Source organism: Lagenorhynchus albirostris, chromosome 7 (genome assembly GCF_949774975.1).
Source record: "Lagenorhynchus albirostris chromosome 7, mLagAlb1.1, whole genome shotgun sequence".
NCBI lineage: Eukaryota > Metazoa > Chordata > Mammalia > Artiodactyla > Delphinidae > Lagenorhynchus > Lagenorhynchus albirostris.
Window position 1 is genome coordinate 24,282,731 of NC_083101.1, and position 13,315 is coordinate 24,296,045.

The following is a 13,315-nucleotide window of genomic DNA, read 5'->3' on the forward strand; positions in this document are numbered from 1 at the left end:
GCTGGGAAGGAGCTGGGGCTTGGGGGTCTGCGTCTTCTAGTTTTGTTTTATTGAGGTGAGCTTCATGTAACATAAAATTAACCATTTTAAAGTGACAGTTCAGTGACATTTAGTACATTCAGGGTCTTGCAGCTACCACCTCTATCTAATTCTAAAACCTTTTCATCACCCCCAAAGGAAACCTCATACCCATCAAACAGTCACTTCCCATCTTCCCCTTCCCTCCGGCCCCTGTCAACCACCATTCTGTCTTTTTGGATTTGCCCAGTTTGGATGTTCCATAAAAATGGAATCATATACTGTGTGACCTATTGTGTCTGGCTTCTGTCACTTAGCATAATGTTTGTGAGGCTCATGCACACTGTAAGATATATCAGTACTTCATTTCTTCTCATGGAGGAATAATATTCCATTGTACTTTTATACCGTAACTTGTTGATCCATTCATTCATCGATGGGCGTTGATGGGTTGTCTCCACCTTTTGGCTAATGTGAATAGTGCTGCTATGAACATGCAGGTACCTATATTTGTCTGAGTCCCTGTTTTTAATTCTTTTGGGTTGGATCTGCATCTTGATAATGGGAAGATTTTAGGTTAAGTTATTTTACCGCTCTGAGCACCAGTCTCGTCTTATTTAAAGCGGAAATAGTAATAAGAACATCCTCCTCCTTATATCTGGTTGAGGCAAGGATCAAAAGGGATCAAGAACTTGAAAGTACTTTACCGACCACAGACCACCCCCACAAATGGCAAGTACGACGTTTCTCAATGCTGGAGAGGCAGGTGGTGTACTTAACAAGAGCTGGTAGTCATGACAACGGGCTTTCCCGTTACCATGGCTCTCTGTGTCGCCGAGCAGCTTATTTAAACTCTTTGCAAACTGTTGAAATGTGTTTAAACATTTAAATGTAGTTTCCTCATCTGCAAAATGAAAGAGTTCGATGATTTTCAGGATTCTTTTCAGCTGCTCAGCTTTTTTTCCTTATCTAAAAGCTTCTGCAGAAGCTCACCATCTACTGAGCAGAAGTGGGGAGGCTCAAATGGGGGTGGGCAGAAGAGGCTCCCTCCTCTTTCCCCTCGCCCTCTCCTCCTCCCAGGGATCAGAGTATGCGATTCCTAGAACCAAGAACCAAGTGGTCCCTAAGGCTCCTTCCAAAGGCCAATCTAGAGGACCTGTGAGGTGGCCTAGGGGTAGCTTGAAGTGCCGTCTCATGGGTTAGGTGATGGTCGCTACCTGAGGTGGCCGGCCGCATGAACAGGGAGGGTGTGAGCAGTGGCTGATTCATGTTTCGGAGGATGAACAGAACTGGGAAGGAGTTCAGCTGTCCATGCAGAGACAAAAGCATGTTTCTAGAACAATCCATGCTAGGGTCATGATCTGCTTTCAGAACCTGCCTTTTAAGAGCCAGAGAGCAGAGACACAGGGGCTGGGCCGGGCTGTTCAGTGCTGCTGCCGCAACATTCATCTGGCCCCTGCAGTTGGGCTAGGCACAGCTCCCCAGCTGGGAGCTCCGGCTCTACTTCCTCTGCTGGCCGTGGCGGGCACTCTGGCCTGCTCCCCAGCCTTGGCAGTGCTGCGAGACACCCGGGGAAGCCCTTCCTGAAAAGCTGGGGGCCAAGATGGAGCAGGAAGCCAATGTCAGAAACCATGCTGGGACTTTTAAGAACTGGGCAAGAGGGCTTTGAGGCAGCTGGAGCAGGCAGGGGGAACAGCATGAACCAGAGTCCTGGGGCAGAGGAGTCATCCCACATTCAGGGGAATGAAATGAAGGCCAGTGGGCCTAGAAGGCAGAGAGCAAGGGTGTGAGGCATGAGAGGAGGAAGGGGAGGAAAGCAGTGACAAACCCTATAGGGCAAAACCATGCTTGGCTTTGTAGGCCAAAGGAGGGGCCCTGATCTGGATCCTACGAGCAATGGGAAGCCTTTGAAGGACTTTGAGCAGGGTAGTAACAGGGCAGCTGCATTTGGAAATGAGCCCTGTGATGGCAGTGGGAGCAGAGCTGGGTTCAGGCAGAGTGGACTCAGGGAAGTAGCCTAGAAATCTAGGACAATAGTTCAAGGGAGAGAAGGCAGAGAGTGTGATCCAGAGAGGTGTAGATGGTGGAGGTGGAGAGGTGTGCACAGATCAGGGGGATATTTAAGAGGCTGGTAAGGGGGACTTCCCTGGCATTTCAGTGGTTAAGACTTCACCTTGCAGTGCAAGGGGGTGTTGGTTCAATCCCCGGTCGGGGAGCTAAGATCCCACATGGCTGGTGGCCAAAAATCCAAAACATAAAACAGAAGCAATATTGTAACAAATTCAATAAAGACTTTAAAAATGGTCCACATCAAAAAAAAAAAATCTTAAAAAAAAAGGGGGCTGGTAAGGAATTGGATTGGATGAGGGAGAGGGAGGGCCAAAAAGGGCTCCCAGATTTCTGACTTGCAGAATGTGGATGGAGAGTGGGTCCATTCACTAAGATAAGGAAATCTTAGGGAAGAGTGGATTGGGAGGGATAATGAGTTTGCCTTTGGCCATGATGTGTTAGAAATGCCTTGGAAACATCTGAATGGAAACAGTGAATGGGCAGCTGGATATCCAAGTCTGTATCAGGAGACAGGACTAGACTGGAGATTATAATTGCGGAGTTACTAACAGCTGGATGGTAACAGAAGCCAAATTCATGAGCTTCAGCTTCCTAATTTTCTTACCCCCCTGTGTCATATTATCTTTTCCTCCCCTCCAAGGTCAAGACACTTGACCTTGCTACAGGGTTGCCCTCTCCACAGGCCTCCACACCTATCCTGACCACAGTCATGGGGGAGCTCAGCAGCTCCAGGGAACTCCACACAAAGTTTTTCTGGCCGTTGATCCAGCATTGACCTTGGGTCTGGTTTCGACAACCAGGCTCCTTGCTTAATCCTGAGACCAGTTTCTGTCTTGTATTAGAGCCTGTTAACTCTACTTGATACTCAGCCCAGGGCCTTGGTCTGTCTAAGATGAGGGCCCCTGCCTGGCTCTGGTCAGATTTCTGTCCCATGTTCTTCTGCCTAACCTGGTCTGTCCCTGTGTTACCTGCTTTGTTCCAGCAGAAGTCTGTTCATTCATTTCTTCATTCAACAAATAGGAAGGCAAGTTCTCAGGGTTGAGATTTAATAATAGTAATTTTCACTGCTCCCTAAGGTCATTCTTTTTTATTTATTTATTTATTTTTGGCTGCGTTGGTCTTCATTGCCGCGAGTCGACTTTCTCTAGCTGCGGCGAGCGGGGGCTACTCTTCCTTGCGGTGCGCGGGCTTCTCATTGCAGTGGCTTCTCTTGTTGTGGAGCACAGGCTCTAGGTGCACAGGCTTCAGTAGTTGCAGCACGCGGGCTAGGTAGTTGTGGCTCGCGGGCTCTAGAGTGTAGGCTCAGTAGTTGTGGTACACAGGCTCAGTAGTTGTGGCTCATGGGCTCTAGAGCGCGGACTCAGTAGTTGTGGTACACGGGCTTAGTTGCTCCGCAGAATGTGGGATCTTCCCGGACCAGGGCTTGAACCCGTGTCTCCTGCATTGGCAGGTGGATTCTTAACCACTGCGCCACCAGGGAAGTCCCCCTAAGGTCATTCTTAAGTGAAGCTGGCTCTTTCTTTTTCTACTTTGAGTGCATGGCAGTAAAGAATATAATGACTATTAATAAAGTCTGGTGCCACTGCCCTGATTCATGCTAAGGCCCTGGTACTTTTACCCACTTTTGCCTTTGTATGTAAGTGTAAATTTCCCTCTTTTTTCCAGAAAGGATCAAAATTGGCCAACCTCCACCCACTTCACTGAAACAACAAAATAACTTCTTACCCCAGCTCCTGTATCAGGAAGGCTGGGCTAAGTCATGCTTTAAAATGACAAATTGAATTTCCTACTCACGCTGCATGTCTGTCAGGGGTGGGCTATGCACTGTGCTCTGTGTTGCTCTGTTTCTGGGACCCAGGCTAATGGAGCAGCTGCCGTCTGAAACAGTGCTAGTCACAGTGGCAGAGGTGAAAAAAAAAGAGGTGACAAATCACACACTAGCATGGAAGTAAAACATGGCAGCACATTTCTTTGGCCAAAACAAGGCACGTGGTCATGCCTAACTTCAAAGTGGGGTGGGGAAGTGTAATCCTACCATGGAAATCAATGAGCCAGGATTATCTGGTAAACCACACAAGTGACCACTACAGCCCAAAGTTTGTGAAAGCTCCCTGTGGCAAACATCACATGCTAGCCACTCTACGATGCTCCTGTTCTCGTGGTCAATTCTTTGGCGTTGCTCCAGCCCAGGCCAGGTCAGTTCTCTCTCTAGAGGCACTTGTAAAACAAACAAGGGCTTGTATTTCTCAGTAGTAGTCTTTCAGGACCTCTCAAAGATAAGATTCTCCCCATTGCTCAAGCCAGATATACCCTTACAGAACTACAACTACACCTGGTATTTTTGTGGTTTTCCATGTTTCCCTAGGAGGGACAGCTCATCATCTGTCTAATCACTAGAAATAGATTGCTCATTTGATGATCAAAACCTCTTCTTTAGAAAGCCACGTGAAAAATGTCTCCAAGTTTAGGGCCAGGAACTAGCATGAAAACTCAAGTTATAAAATATATAGCTGGTACTACTGAAAGGTTATAAAACAAACAAAAAAGTATGCATAGAAAAAACGCTATGAGGAAATACACTGACAGTGATAGTAAGGGATTATGGAATTACTTCATTTCTTTACTTTTATATATCTTCTGAGTTTCCTATGTGAAGTAATAAGCATATCTTGCTTTGTAATGAAAACAACAATAAATTGTCCTCTCCAAATGAGGCAGTGTACTCTAGACCAGTAGTTCTCAAACTCTACCATATATCAGAATCATCTGAAGGTCTCGTAAAAACACAGATTGCTGGACTTTGTCCCCAAACATTCTGGTTCCAAAGGTCTTAGTTGGGGCCTGAGACTTTGCATTTTCACCAAGTTTCAAGATGGTACTGATGCTGCTAGTCTGGGGCCCATACTTTGGGAACCACTGTTATAATGGTAAAAAACACCAATTTTGAAGTCAGCCAACCCTGGTTCTAAATACTGGTTCTTAATACTTACTAGCTGTGTGACCTTGGGAAGATTACTTAACCTCTTTGAGCCTCACTTTCCTTTTCCATAAAATCAGTTCCAAGATGTGCGTTTTTCCACCTTCTAACATCTCTGAAATCAGAATGTTTATTACAATAGTGTACATGACAGAGTTCGAATGGTTACTTTTTCTTTCTCTGTGGCACGGGCAAAAATGGTGCATCTTACAAATGATGGTGTCTAACATGTGATGAAACATGACCTCTACCTTTAAGATTGTCCAGAGGTAATGAATGTCAAGTGCTTAGCATAGCGGCTAGCACTAAGCAATATCATTTAATAAATGGTAGTTGATTGACTATTATTAAAAAATAACAGGGACTGGGCTTCCCTGGTGGCGCAGTGGTTAAGAATACGCCTGCCAATGCAGGGGACACGAGTTCGAGCCCTGGTCTGGGAAGATCCCACATGCCGCCCACAAGCAACTAAGCCCGTGCGCCACAACTACTGAGCCCGCGTGCCACAACTACTGAAGTCCATGCGCATGGAACCCATGCTCCACAACAAGAGAAGCCACTGCAATGAGAAGCCCACGCACCGCAACGAAGAGTAGCCCCCGCTCGCTGCAACTAGAGAAAGCTCGTGTGCAGCAATGAGGACCCAACGCAGCCATAAATAAATAAATAAAATTTCTTAAATAAATAAAATAACAGGGACTGTGTGGTAAGTCTTAGGGAGCAGCTGACAGTGTGAAAATGGAACCCAAACTGAGATTGATTTCCTCTTTTCTGTTTCCTCTCCAGGCAGACTTTAGAGACAGTAAATTACAGTGCTGTCCTGGCCAGTCTTCCCCACTGATTCCAGCAGCAACCCTGAGGCCTTTGACAGAGACCGTCTCCACAGTGCAGACCATCTACACCATTCGGAAGCCTGTTTCTCCAGTGGCCAGGTGAGTCAGATCAGCAGGTACCAAGAGATAACTCTGATGACAGGAAACCAGGCACAGGCTCTAGGTGCACTGTGTTTGTGACATCTACCACTCTCTTATTCATTCTTTTATTCATTTATTCTCTGAATATTCTCTGAATATTGGTGTTTATTGAAATGTCGTCAAAGGCTAGGCACTATTCAAGGTGCTAGGACTGTAGAGTGAACAAAACAGATGAAAGTGCTACCTTTCCGGAGTTTACAATTTAGTGTTGGGGGAGGGGAGAGAGACAGTGAATGAGTGTGTGTATGTGTGTGTGAGATAGTGACAAGTGCTAGGGAGAAACATAAATCCATGAGCATGCTGGGATGGTCTCACCCAGGTGGCATTTAAGCAGAGAGCTGAAGGTGGTGAGGGGAGCAAGCTGCAGGTATTTGAGAAAGGAGTATAGTAGTCAGAGGGAACAGCTGGTGCTAAGGCTTCTGAGGTGGAGTGAGCCTGGCATGGTTAAGAAAGAGTTAAGGGGGCTGGTGCAGCCACAGAGGTAGTGAACGACAGGAGAGGAAACCCATGAAACTGGGGCCAGATTGTGTAAAGCCTCCTTGGCCATAGTAGAAACATTGCTTTCTACTCTGAATGAAATTATTTAAAAAATTGATTGTGCCTTTCAAGACGTGTACTTCCTGTGTGTGTGTGTGTGTGTGTGTGTGTGTGTGCGTGCACCTAAACAGTGGAGATAAATTCCATAGATAGGCAACTGGGCTCGAGGGCCAAGAACTCAGCAGCAACCTCTTAAAGCAGCCAATTTTACTTCAATTTTATGTATTCAATTCAATTTTATTTATTAAAACATTGGAGGTAATTCTGGGAGAAAGTGCACATGAAACCAATTGAGAACATGATTTAAAGAAATCCAACCCCTGGACATTTTCCCATTCGTTTAAATGACCTTTACTGAGAGGCTGCTATGTTCCAGATCCTGTGCTAGGCTCCAGGGTTTCAGAGAGGAATGGCATATCTAAGTCAGTCCCCTGAGGAGCGGTGCTTTCAGAAGCTCTCCATCTGGTGGGGAAAACCTATAGGAAGCCTATTTCAGGTCACTGTAATGCTAGCAAGTGTAGGGGGTCCTTAAGGAGCCTGAACAAGAAAGTCAAGAACTCAGATTGGGAAAGAATCTGGGAGACGACATTTAAACTGAGACTGCTCTTACCGTTTTTGAGCGTGTATCTCACCATTTTGTCACCTTATTGTTTTTCAGTGCAGAGACGCTCCGGCAGGAACTGGAGAGAGAGAAAATGATGAAAAGACTGTTGATGACCGAACTGTGAAATTCTCCCGTTGGTGCCTGGAGGATGGCATGGTGCCTTCTGTCCATTTTCTTTCTTCGGGCTTTGTGTGATCACTCTAGCACGACATACAAATGTGTGCTCTGTTGGCCCAGGTCTCTGTGGTTAGTCAAAGCCAACTTCTGGCTTGACTTCCATCGGAAAAGATATTTTATGTCTCCTGAGTATTAGAGTTTTTCTGCTACTCAGTGTAGTTGAGACAGGATTTGGTAAGCCTAGAAGAAAGATGGGAAAACCAGGATTCCTTTTCAGAAGTACCTGTGTGTATATATTAATAACCACAGGGGTTAATATGGCACGGAATCCTTTGCTGTCAATCTCAACCATGTGATTTTGTATGATTGACACTTGCACCAAGCTTTGACTGTTTGTTAGAGTCATTTTTAATGAGAGAATAATTCTTTACTGCTGGTTTTTCATTTACACTGGTAAATACACAGATCTTATAAAGTCTTTAACATTCATTTTTATTCAGACACAAGTTGGTGAACTAAAAAAGGAAAGTTGCAGTCACCAGAGCTGAAGGTGCTTCAGCTTAATCTGAAATACAATTTAACTTGTGAACTTACGGTATATGATATTATTGGGGATATATAAAGTTTATTATTGAACCCAAAGTAAGACATTATAGTTTAAATTGTCTAAAAATCCTTACAAAGTGACTTGATATCAGGATTCATTTGGGTGTTCCATAAAGGAAAATTATTTCTAAAGTTGATCAACTCATGTCCTGTTGATAGAAACTTGACCAGAAGAAACTTTGCTCTCTTTTTATATAGTTTCAAGAAATGTGTTTTTAAATTTTTATTATGCACTTGAACAACTTTGCAGGAATAATTAAGAACCCCCTAACCACAGACTAGCCCTCTGAAATATTTCCCATGCTTTCTCAATGAATATGCACACATTTTTACATCAGTATGGTCAGTGTGTACATGGTCTTTGAGTACTTCCATCTAACACACAGCTCCCCTTTTCAACACTGATCCTGCTCTCACCAATTTTGATTTCTTTGTATCCATGTAACATGATTAACCTCACTTCTTGCCATTACTAGATATTTGAGTTATATCTAACTTTTCACTCTTATAAATAGTGCTGCTATGAATGTCTTTGTAAAAAATGTTCCTTCTTTTTGATTCTCCCCTTGGGAATATCTCCAAAGAGAGATTACAAGGTCAAAGAGCATGAGGTATTTTATAGCTCTTGTTTCATATTGCCAGATTGCTTTCTAGAAAGATCCAGTCTCTGGGTTGAAAAGACCTTAAAGGTCATCAAGTTCAACCCCCCATCCTCTCTGAATGCTTGAATCCCCTCTACAATTTATGATGCCACCAGCAATGTATAAGCATTTCTATTTACCAATAGTTCTGCCAGTATTGGGTTGTGCCATTTTTATTTATTTTTCCTAGTTTAATAAGTGCGTATAGTTGTTTCTTGAAAGGTGGTTTTATTTCATTAATTGCTAGCAAGGCTGAGCACTTTTCCATGTGGTGACTTACTAGCTGTATTTCCTTGTGTGTAAAATGTCCATCCATTTCTTATGACCACTTAAGTGGAATTGATCTCGTATATTTGTATCAGAACTGTATTTTTATGTTGTATAATTTGCTCTCCTGTCCCTATCCTTAAACCTGAATGGTGCCAATAATTTGATACTAATGATTATAAAAAAAAAGTAATGCCTCATTGACTAGCATCGTTGTAAAATGAGGTAATGTACGCAAATATTCAGATAACAGAGGATTAACCCTTTAAGTGCTCAATCTATACAATTTTAATATTTTTTTGAGGGAAATCTTTCTAAAATATATTACACACTTCCCTGCCTTAGTAAACAGAGTATACTGGAGAGTATTTAACCTTTTCTTGATGAGTCATGGTCATCATTACAAACATCAGCCCCTTTTGTACCTTGGTGTGGTGCAGTGATGTCATCAAGCGCTATCCAGATGTACAGGGCTTGGCTTGCCTTTCACAGACTAACGCTTTTCTCATTGATGGTTTGCACTGCTGTCTGCTCTATTGGTGAAGCTGTCTGGGGGCAATTGTGGTATTTGGGAACTTTTACCCCCCACCCCAATACTACATGACCCCGGCTGTACTCTTAAAACAGCTTTAGCCGTTCTTTATGTTGTGTACACGATACAAAATGTGTTCCTGTACAGTACGGGGGAAATATCTGTTTCTGGGGTTGTCACCTCTTGCCAATCCCTCCTCTTCTAACCTGCTGTCTCAGTCTTCTGCTCTTCACTTCCGGCTCTCTGATGGAAACCTCCAGGGCAAAACTGAAGTTTTCTTGAGGAAGCCGGGAAACTCAGTGTTACATACGTGTCAGGTTGGCTTTGCTTCCGAGGAGGGATGCATGGGCTTTTTGGCCATTGTTCTCAGGAGGCTCTGAGCCTGCTGCTTCTTCCCCATGTCCCCCTGGGTTCACAGATGTTTCAGAAGGTTGATGTCACTGGAAGTCTTATCACAAACAAGTTGGCTGTTACTGTATATGAAAACCCAGTACCTTTGGCAGCTCAACCCTAACCAGTAAAATCAAGAGGATTCCATTGTTTCAGCAGTTGTCCTGGTTATTTGCCTACGTACATGTATGTTGGGTGCTTGGCATTGTGACCTGAGAAGATGACATTGTGTTGGGTGGATTCATAGGGATAAAAGTGAATTGGTACAATCACGTCGCCTTTTTTTATATACTTAAAACCAAAATAACAGTACCATACGGTCACACAACACATCTTATGTCCGGGGAGAAAAATGAGCTTGCTGACATAATCATTCCGGAGCAAGTGTTCCAGACTGTGAGCCACAGACTCCTGGTGGGTATGGGGGTGAGGGTTAATGCAAGTGGCCTGGGAATCCTGCAACCCCAGGTTTGTGGATTGTAGATTGCATAGGAGATCCTTATGTGTAAAGAGTTTAAAAATGAGGTCCTAGAGCACTCAGAAGATCCCACCTGAATGTGCCCCAAGAATACACTCCCAGAATAGCACAAGAATATTCTGTTACCATCTTTATCTTTCTTTCATCATCTCAAAGATCACAGCTTTTAAAAAACTTGAAATTCACCCTGTTAACCATTTTAATGTATATAATTCAGTATTTTTAAGCATATTCATAATGTCATACAAATATCACAACTATCTAATTACAGAACATTTCCATGATTCCAGAAAGAAACTCCATATCTGTAGTCACTACCAATTCTCCCCTCCCCCTATCTTTTAGCAACCAATAATTTACTTTCTGTCTTTGGATTTCTGTCTATGGATTTGCCAATTCTGGACATTTCATATAAATGGAATAACACAATATGTGGTCTTTTGTGACTGGCTTCTTTCACTTAACGCAATGTTTGCAAGTTTCATCCATGTTGTAGCATGTATTAGTACTTCATTCCTTTTTAATGGCTATATAATATTCCATTGTAAGGATATGCCACATTTTGTTTATCCATTCATCAGTTAATAGACATTTGGCTTGCTTCCACTTTTTGACTCTTATGAATAATATGAACATTTGTGAACCTATGTTTTCAGTTCTCTTGGGTATATAACTGAGATGGGAATAGCTGCGTCATACAGCAACTCTATGTTGAACTTTTTGAGGAACTGCCAAGATCACAACTTTTATTTCATAAACAATCAAAAGTGAAAAAAATAAACATATATTACTAGACAGACAGAAGCATGGGCAAACCTGTTGTTAAACTGGTCAGATACCGAGATGCAGCACTGATTTGTGGGGGGTGAAGTTTATAACAGAAAAAAAATTGTTTTAGAGAAATGGCTTTGAGAAGATAAAATAAAGGTGCTATCTTTTTTTAAAAATGCAAATGAAATTAAACTCAGGTTCATCTCTAAGTTCTTGTTTGAATTCCCAACTCTTGTTCAGGCAGCGGTCTCAGCATGTTCAGGAAACGTTCTTCCTTGAAAAATATGTACAAAAGAGAAAACCACAGTATTGTGGGTTCACATCAGTGGGGAGCAGAGGCTTTATGCAAACCCTGGGATGTAACAAAGTAGGGAATATGTGCTGAGGGTGAGAACAGGTCTCCCTCCAGGGCTGAAATCTTGTAAGAAAACAAAAAGAATAAGAAAATCCCCAAAGCAATTTAAGTGGATGAGAGAGAACCTCGTGAAAGGAAGCAGCCAAGCCCGTAAGGAATTGAAAACCAGAGTAGGTTCTAAGGCCCTGGGGTGGCGTGCAGACTTTTAAGTGACCCATGAAGATTATGGGTATTCTCCCTAGAAAAAGCTATACGTCACACATCATTCCAGCACTTTCACTGGATCCTCACACCACCCCTGAAACCCATCTATGTCCGCCTTTGAGTCCATGGACCCCAGGTGCTTGATCATGGGTAGCTCACTGAAATCTGCAGTTTACCTACAAGCTTCATTTTAAGCTGTGGGTGCAAACCATCCTCCAACACCAGCACCCGACATCCCCTGCCCCCCCCCCCAAAATAGCCCACCTGGTTTTACCAGACCAGTTTACCAGAAGAATGACCTGGTTTTAATCTGCCTTATATCTGGCACCATCACTGTTAATTGTATTAATTAAAATGAAGGGAATACAAAATAAGTTAATAGATAACAGCTTGGATTCCCAAACCAGTGAATCAACACCAGAATCAGAAGTCCAATGCTTGTTTTTTTTTTGCTAAACATTGGTCCATTTAAAATTGGCCATATCTTTCCTGATAAACAGGAAGATGAAAAGAAAGACATTTCAATTTTTAACAATAAGATTTTATTTTTGGATTTTTTTGTTCTTTTAGGGATACTCTAACAGATTTTCAATTGACTGGATTTCTTGTATTTTAGAATTTTATCCTCTGAAAGCTATGTTTTTGGGAAAGAAATGTCTTTGTTTTGATTTTTAAAGTAATTATAGTTCATCTTACCTTTTTCAAGCAGTAAATCTGACATATTTCTTACAACGACTGGGATATTGGGAGACCTAGTGAAGCCCAGGGTTTCCATGAATTATACCTGACTCACCTGTCAGGATAAACACGTTTAAACTCCAATTGGACAACCCACCATCAGTGTTAACTGACACCTAAAAGCAAATATTTGACCTCTGGGTCGCACAAAACTTCTCACTTCTCACAGCAGTCCCCTGTCTCCCATCTCTCCTGGGCCAAAAAAGGTTGTAATCACTAGTTTCTTTTGAATTTTTGTATTTCAGAACCATAGGCATATTCATTCGTTCATTGTCATAGGGTTTAATACTATAGGTATTCATTCAATACCACTGATCCTCACCTCTATCATCTTACCTAATCTCCAGTGCATCATGGAGGTTACTGATCACCACGCGGCACTGCCTGACTTCTGGGCCTACGTTTGAAACCTCCATGCTTTTCTGCCTCCATAATTATTTTGTTTGTTTATGCAATAAAATAAAATTTAAAAGCAAGCTAGAATGCTGGATCTGCAATACTAGCATAAAAAGAATTGTATCCATGTTTTCTAGCGGAAAACAGCTTAGCAGTTTGAATGTGTTATCACTCCAAAACCATCATTTGGAAAGGCCTGGCATGTAGTTAAGTGCTTGGTGTGAATGAATGAATGAATGAATGGCTGAGTAAATAACCGGAAGTGAACTGCAAGCGGCAGGAATGGATTTGGGAAAGTCGGGAATTCCACGGTCTGGGCCTGCCAAGGGCCTGTACGTGCTCGCTGTGGGGAAACCAGTAAACCAGTTGCCTGGTGTTGAAGGGGGCACGTTACGCAAGGGCACCGGCAGCCTCTGCTGACTGCACACGCCAAAAATCTATGTGAATCCAGCCCAAAGAGCTGGGTTCTAGTTTCCCTCGGGAAACTAGACCTTAAGGACCTCGGACCTCGGTTTACCTATGTTTAAAGTGGCCCTAAGGACCTCGGTTTACCTATCTATAAAGTGCGGATCTTGCAATTTCAACTTTTTCAGTGATGCTCCCAAGAAGTAATGGATATAGTAAGTGCTTTATATAAACC

General features: G+C 43.0%; 1 protein-coding gene across 1 annotated transcript in view; it reads left to right on the top strand.

Annotated features, from left to right (window-relative positions):
* EPB41L4B (erythrocyte membrane protein band 4.1 like 4B) overlaps positions 1-10,674 on the top strand; it is a 144,130-nt gene extending 133,456 nt beyond the window's left edge. Inside the window, exons 24-25 of the mRNA XM_060154664.1 lie at positions 5,852-5,997; positions 7,235-10,674. Of these exons, the coding sequence (XP_060010647.1) occupies positions 5,852-5,997; positions 7,235-7,304 (216 nt within the window). The 3' untranslated portion in view covers positions 7,305-10,674. The remainder of the gene's footprint in view (positions 1-5,851; positions 5,998-7,234) is intronic.
* The last annotated feature ends 2,641 nt before the right edge of the window (positions 10,675-13,315 follow it).